Source organism: Synchiropus splendidus, chromosome 14 (genome assembly GCF_027744825.2).
Source record: "Synchiropus splendidus isolate RoL2022-P1 chromosome 14, RoL_Sspl_1.0, whole genome shotgun sequence".
NCBI lineage: Eukaryota > Metazoa > Chordata > Actinopteri > Syngnathiformes > Callionymidae > Synchiropus > Synchiropus splendidus.
In genome coordinates this window covers 19,434,460-19,441,804 of record NC_071347.1, presented here as the reverse complement: position 1 = coordinate 19,441,804, position 7,345 = coordinate 19,434,460, and the positions used below count along the sequence as shown (strand labels likewise).

At 49.8% G+C, this 7,345-nt stretch overlaps 1 protein-coding gene across 2 annotated transcripts in view; it reads right to left on the bottom strand.

The window, feature by feature from the left end:
- Positions 1-2,662: 2,662 nt before the first annotated feature.
- Positions 2,663-7,345, bottom strand: part of otud7a (OTU deubiquitinase 7A) — a 51,668-nt gene continuing 46,985 nt past the window's right edge. For both annotated transcript variants that reach the window (XM_053884752.1, XM_053884753.1), the window contains one exon: positions 2,663-7,229. In XM_053884752.1, coding sequence (XP_053740727.1) covers positions 5,679-7,229 — 1,551 coding nt within the window. In that variant the 3' untranslated portion in view covers positions 2,663-5,678. The remainder of the gene's footprint in view (positions 7,230-7,345) is intronic.

The following is a 7,345-nucleotide window of genomic DNA, read 5'->3' as shown; positions in this document are numbered from 1 at the left end:
TTCCCATCCTCGGCTTCATCTCCGCTTCCCGTGGCCTCCTGCTGTGAGGTGATCCACCCATCAACTCCAGAGGCTTGAGTCATGACAGGAGGCCTGACGTGAGGATCCTGCCAGAGTGGCCCGCCTCCTGTCTCCGGGCAGGTTGTCGCGGCCCGCTCACGCACGCGCCAGCGCCCCCTGGCACAGCGCGCCGGCATGTCACTCACTGTTGCAGAGTTTTATATTTAACTGCAGAGCTCCTAAAAATACTAAATCACGATGAGTTTCGCCACCGAGAACCTTCGCGTGTGGGCGTCGACTCTTCATTTTGGAGATGACGCATCCACTCTCTGTGGTGAGTTGCATTGCGGCAGCTGTCGGGTGAAGCACAGACTGTTCGAGGAGCGGTGAGAGCGCACTATCACCCCCCTGACAGGATGTGGGGGCGGAGGAGGAGGAGCGCTCACTCTGACTGATTTATCTTCTCACTCACATCTTGTCTTCGGATGATCTGCCTCTGCGACCCGACTCCAGGTGTCAGAGCTTAAACCGCATTCTCCTCCAGATGCTTGAGGAATCACAATGTTGTTCAACAACATGACAGTTATATGTCTTTGCTGAGCGGAAGACGCCTCCAGATTTACTTCTCAGGGTTAAAGACTAGCGTTTTATAGTCACCATTTCAATGAATGGTGAAGCTCCTCCCTCTGCTTGCTTGAGGAAGAGTTTGGTCAGGAAACAGCTCTAGAACAAAGGAAGAGGTTTCTCAGGCATTTGAAGGTGGGCCCCTGCACGACAGCTGCTGCCCCCACGATCTTAGACAGTGGCTGAGAAAGGAAGTTCAGAGCAATAAAACGCTGCTCCACTCATCGTGACTTACAGTTAGAAATCGGCGGAGTGTGACGCGGTGTTGTTTCAGGAGGCAGGAATCAAACTCGCACCCAGCGGAGGAACATAAATCAGCGCCTGTGTGCTGAACTCCGAGTTCTGTTCAGTGTTCTGTGGAAGAGAGAGCACAGTGTGAGAGAGAGAGAGACGGAGGATGAGGGGGTGGCGTGCTGCTGCATCAGAGCTCTGTGTGGGAAGTGATGTGGGCAGGAAAGGGTCTCCGCTGAGGCGTGTGGGCTCCTGCGACTTGAGGCTCTGTGGAGCTGATCCACTGAGGGCTGGTCAGCAGGACGAGAGGTCCGGGGAGGGAGAGAGGAGAGAGAGCAGGCTGGAGGGTGATGCCACCCACCGCTCCGGGCTGGCCAAGGTTCCGGTGGAGCAGGTGGGAAGAGCTCCGGTTTTGGAGACTGGCACTGGCTGGGAACCATGAGGGGGTAGAGCCCACTCGCTGCTGTCAGGAGAACAGCTCAGTGGAGGACTGTGATCTCCTTCCAAATCCGATGAAGTAAAAAGCAGCTCCAGTTCGGTTCTCCCGAATATCTGGACACACTCCTTCCACACAGACGTCCTTGGGGCTCTTTCTTGAAAACAGTTGAGGAGGCATTCTGGGAGAAGCCACGGCGGGAACAAAGACTTTGCTTCAGTTTACTGTGCGCGCACCACCTCGCTTCAAATGTTGCTTCACAACCGAGCCGTGCTCGCAGCGCAGGGGCATCGCGGCAGGTCACTAAGTCTGGCAGCAACATCTGGCTCCTCCAGATCCGCTCCATTCATCCCACACTCAGCAGCCTGCAGAGCAGCCCACTCCATGTTCCCACTCCTCCGGCTCAACTGTGCTTTCTTAGAATCCCAGAGGCCAACTTCATCCACTCACTTAGACCCCGGGGTCACAGTGAGGGAGGACGGCTGGAGAAGTCCTTTAGAGACGTTGTCGGACCATTCTTCCTCTGACGCTACTGTGGGCCTCAGCTTCAGTCTTTCCATGTCACGCTCCTGGCTTCCCTCACTCGTGAACAAGACCTCAAGACACTTGATCCCCAGGACCTGGAAAATCCCTCCCTTTTTTTCCTGAGTAAATAAAGAGACGCTGACCCTCATCCCAAGTGCTCCTTGCCTCAGCTGTGAACCAGATCTGGTACCAGTCCAGGCTCCATGTGGGCCAGAGGTTTTGTGACTACAGGACAGGAAACATTCCTGTGTGTGTTCGGATCACAAAATGACTCATTGGGGGGAAGATCTCACTAAAAACAAACCTTGTTTATACATTAGAGACGAATGACAACAAAGAAAACAAGAATAGAACTGGAACTGTCCCAGTGTTGCTACGTGTCATAAGATAACTGAACTCCTTCTCATACATTTCATTATCTCGAGTCAGGAGCAGACCCGGGGCCAAACTGAGAAATAAGGGGAAGCAATTCTGTTTCGCATTTATTATTTACAGTTCCAGATTGTTTTCTTGTATCCTTTTTCCTTTGCATAAATTATTATTTATTATTTAAATTATTATTTCAACAACGTATGTATGCATTTTTTATAGAAATAGAATAAAGTATTTTTGATATTTTTTTAATATTTACACTTTATTTTTAGAACATCACGCAGAGATTTGTTTTTATTCAAAATCTGTGATGATGGTTTATATATATATATATATATATATATATATATATATATATATATATATATATCTATATATAATTTATGTGTGTGTATGCATATATATACACACACACATATATTAACATATATATATGCAGTATATATATACAGTATATTAACGTTTATATCCCACCTTTTCTACATTTATTTTCATTCTTTTTATGCAAATTTTAGTTCAGAAAAATGTCCAACTTTTGTCTTGAAATTTTTTTTTCTATCCAGCTGATGGCTCCTCCAACAGTCCATGAACACGTACTTGTCATTACTGAAGACATCACTCCTGGTCCTCACCATGGTTAGGTTTGGGGGAGATTCTCTCTGACCCAGCGTGAAACACATCATCTTTTCCAAAGGCAGTGGCAGGATTATGGCCTCCCTGGAGGGAGGGTGTGGTGGGAGCCGGGGGAGGAGTGGGGGAGGGTTGGGACTGATGGCAGCTGGGTGGGAGTGTTCCAGCTTCTATTGAGGGTGAAGGTGCGGTAGACTCTTCTCTGTAGGCATGGAGGCGTGCTAGCGCTTAAACACAAATACACATCTATTGTCTGCAATATTTGATTCACATCGCTGCAGTTTTCACCGCAGTACACGCTTGAAATCTGGAAAAGAAATGTTACACTAGTGTGTAGCGTTGGATTAAAGGGGTATTCCATTAGCATTCTGTTTTAAGCTCAGCTAAGAAAATGTCAGTTTTGTGTATGTAAAATCAATTGCAAATAGTGTGACGTTCACTGATGCATTTGTTAACTGCTGACAAACCAACCTGGTCAGTATCCAGGGTGACGATTGGCCGACCGTTGTTGTTGTCGATCTCATGGCAGCCATATTGGAGCGACAACAAAGTGGTACACACCACAAGCTAGCTCTTATTTCAGCATTCGCTCGCCACCTTGTATCAAAGCAAGACAAAATACAGTCATTATTTTATACAGGAACCAGTAGCATTGTTTGAGGGTTTATAGCGTTATTACTTTCCTTGGTGGAATTACGGGCTAATGCTGTGTTTCAGAACTCGATGTCAGGAATAACTTCAGGCTCATAACAGCTTTTCTCTTGGATGTGAATTCAGAATCCATCAGTCCAACTCTGCCTGTGTGCTACAACAGTGAAAAAATGGATCTTTATTTTCTACAGTTGCAACCCATCCTCACTCCCATGGCGTCATATATATATCGACGTTGGGAAAGTGGACTTTTGCGTCCTATACTGACGGCGAAGGCAGCCTTCAGCGTTGCATGTTGACGCATTGGGTTTTCAAGTGAACCACATTCCTTCTGCAGCAGCGCGACACGTTTGAAAAAAAACCCAAACAAACAAAAGATGGAGGTTGGGGTTAGGTAACCGGTGGGATGGCGCCGGTGCAGCCATGAGTTTTAGTAACAGCGCAAGGAGAGCCGCATAAGGGGATGTGTTTATAATCCTATGCATCAACATGCAACGCAGAAGGTTGCTTTTGTCATCTGTAGTCCACTTTCCAAACGTCAACATATGGGAGTGTGGATGGCTTGACTGGACCCTACAGCAGCCATGTTGGATCCACTCTTCCCCACCAACACACAACCACAGCATCTTCCAGCTCGCGTTCTCATTGACGGTTCAACGTAACCAGTGAAGTTCAGGCTGCTAGTGCTCGTCCTTGGTTAAGAGAAGAGTCTTGCCGACGCCTCGATTGGTCAAATAAAGACACAGACACAAAATATTTGTAACAATAAACTATTTTTTTTTCATATTTACATCTGTACCTAATGTGCAAATTAATAATTTAAAGTCGTGTAAAAGTCTTAAAGCAATACAAAATCATATCTTACAGTCCTAACATGGTGAGAGTCCATGAAACTGGAGACGTAGAAACGAAGAGGAGCGACAACTGCAGTGTGTACAGAGGAGAGACAGAAGCGAACCGCAGTAGACATCCTTGGCCAGGACACACGGAGTTAAGGACAGCATGGTACGTTACCCAAGCATCACCAGAACGGACGGCAACACAAACACGGCGTCTTTACAGTCGTCATGTTGAACGAGCAGAAAGCACTTAGAGGCCTTGGGCTCCAAAAACCCACCGATTGGTTAAAGCACTGATGATCACAAAGGCTTGAGGTGCTCGTAGCAGCAGGTGCTTTTTTTTTTCCTCTTCATTTTTTTTAAACGGCCTCTGAATATGGAACAGACAACCTCACACTGGACCGGTGACGCGTCTATACTGCAGGTCACCACGGAGTGCTAACAGCATGATGTGTGTGTGTGTAGGGGGGGACAACTCATCACACTCCGGACAAATGTGCACGAGCCTTCCTTCGCAACTCCTCGCATAGTCGACCCTTCAGAGAGGCCGAAAAAAAGGCCGCCCGGAGAAACACGCCGCTGACACTCGCACGACTCCACCTGAGATAAATCTATTGTTCGGTGTTTTGGCACGAAAGAACAGCTTTGCAAATTCAATTTGAACAGCCAAACGTGTTCGTTTGGGAGGTGCTTGTGGTTATTGGATCAACTACAGGACGAAAATGTCAAAAGACGAGAGAGTTTGACTCCACGCAACGAATGAGCTCCTAAATCCAACATTACGATCTAGAGAGAGAGAGAGAGAGTGTGTGTATACGTTTGGACTCCTGTGGTTGGATTTAGCTTCCAGCAGGACCTTTACAATTTACAAGACACAGTAAACCTACAGTAACTATATTATTGGTGCATAGACAAAGTTGGGAGAGAGTGTAGCAAAAGTGACCAATTTATTGCTTTCGAGTCTCAATTTGTCTCCCGGTAGATGATCTTTTGATTGCAAACAACTAGGACTTTTCCACAGAGGTTATTTTTGAAAGAACAAAGCAGAGGTATTGCATTCGACTTGATTAAAAGAGATAAAATATTCTCCCTAAGATGTTGCAGAAAAATAAAGGACTTCCCCTCCCGTCGGTGAGCACACGCGGAGATGACTTTTACTCTAAAACAAGTAAAAGATTGAACGGACGTGACGGATAAAGAGCACAACATCTGGCCAAAGTTTCTCACTGTTTCCAGTTCTGCTTCCCTCATCGTAAGGTAACGTAAGAATCTGGACCAACGCGGGGAGGGTGACGGGAATACAAGAGCATTCTTGGACAAAATAAGGGAATCTTCTCCAGGATGAGGGTGGGAGTCCTGCGGTGGCGGTGCTACGCAGGCCTCTGCGCTTTGCTCTCTCTCTCTCTGCGCTTCAGCTCCTCCCGGTAGCAGTAGGAGCAGTAGTTGTCTGTCTCCGGCCTCCCGTAGAAGGAGCAGTTCTCCCTCTTGCAGCGGCGCTGCTGAAAGCAGTACAAAGGGCTTCCAGAGCTCCGCCCTTTGGTTTTGTCCTGGTTGAGCCAGGTGTGGGACGAGTTGTCCTCGTCGGCAAACTCCAGGCAGTCTTGAATGTCTCCCGCGTTGAAGCCGTTGGTGTAGGTGTGGGACTTGTGTTCGGCAGGCATGTTGTATGACAAGGTCTCTATGGTGTTGACGGTGCGCACCCCGGAGAGGCGGGCGGGGCTGTAGCTCTGGGAGGAGAGCGTGCGGTTCTGCTGCGGGTAGGTGGCGCACGACTTGAGCGTGCCCACCACCGGCTTGTAGGGCTCATCCTGGAAGATGGAGGATTGCATGTTGACATCTTGTAAGTGGATCACGCTGTGCCTCTGGATGGGAGGTGTATGGCTGTAGTGGGCCGACACGGGAACAGGCCCCGGTCTCTTAGCACCAAAACTAGGGGAGGAATAAGGGGCGGGGGCCGGGTGGGACACGTGGTGAGTGGCTGTCGGAGGGGTGTGAGGCGGGGCTGGGTAGGTCGGGGGAGGGGCTGCGGGCGTGGGGCTGTTCCTGCCCGCCATCTTCAGCCCCAGCGAGGGTTGTGGGTTGTAGGTGTGATGAGGCAGGACGGGAGAGCAGCTCTCCGGGGGCGAACTGTCTGACCTCTCCCTTTGGAAGACGTTCTCCGGTTCTAGCTTCTTCACCGTCACCTCCGCGGGGGCCGGGGGCTTCTTCTCCGCCTCCTTCCTCTTCTGCTCCTGCTCCTGGCTGAAGCGCTCCTGGGCATTGGTCAGGTAGTAGCTGATCATTTCTTCGTGGAACTGGTGTCGATGGCTGGTGAGGAGGAGGCCGGCGAAGATGAACTTCCGCTCCCCCTGCATGGCGGCCCGCAGGATGTTGAGACTGAGCTTGACGTCTGTGCTGTACTTCCAGTTCTCCAGGGTTTTGTCCCCCGAGACTCTGCTTGGATTCTCCTGTCTCTCGGTGGGGGAGGAGCTGGAGGGTCTGTCTCTGTCGGTAGGGGAGGGGCTGGTGGCCTTCTCGGACGAGGTGGAGCTGGCGGAGTGGCCCGACTCATCCTTGCTGCCTTTGGTCGCTTTAGAGTCTTTTTTCTTGGTCTTCTCCGCTCCGTTCTCGCCGCTACGACCGGAGCCAGAGTTGGACTTGTTCATTTTGCCGTGCACGAGCCCACCCAGACCCCCCATGTTCTTCTTTAGCTTGATTCCCAGCGTTTTGCTGAAGCTACCGAGTTTGTTGGCTACAGAGTCAGCTCGGCTCTTGTCCTTATCTTTGCGCTGCTTGTCTTTGTCCTTCTCCTTGCTGGGCTTGCTCGTGTTGACGTTGGAGTTGCTTCCGACAGACTCGCGGTCAGAGTCCATGGACTCAGCCAGAGACTGGACGTCCTCACCAGCGGATGCGGTGGGAGACTCAGGCTGAGCCAGGGGAGCCTGGAGGCAAGCAGACCAGAACACATCCAGGAAAGTAAGAATGGGTTACGCCAAGTGCTTTTGAACATTCACATTGTTAGCTACCACAAGTAGCTTCGCCCTCAGTCAAGACGGAG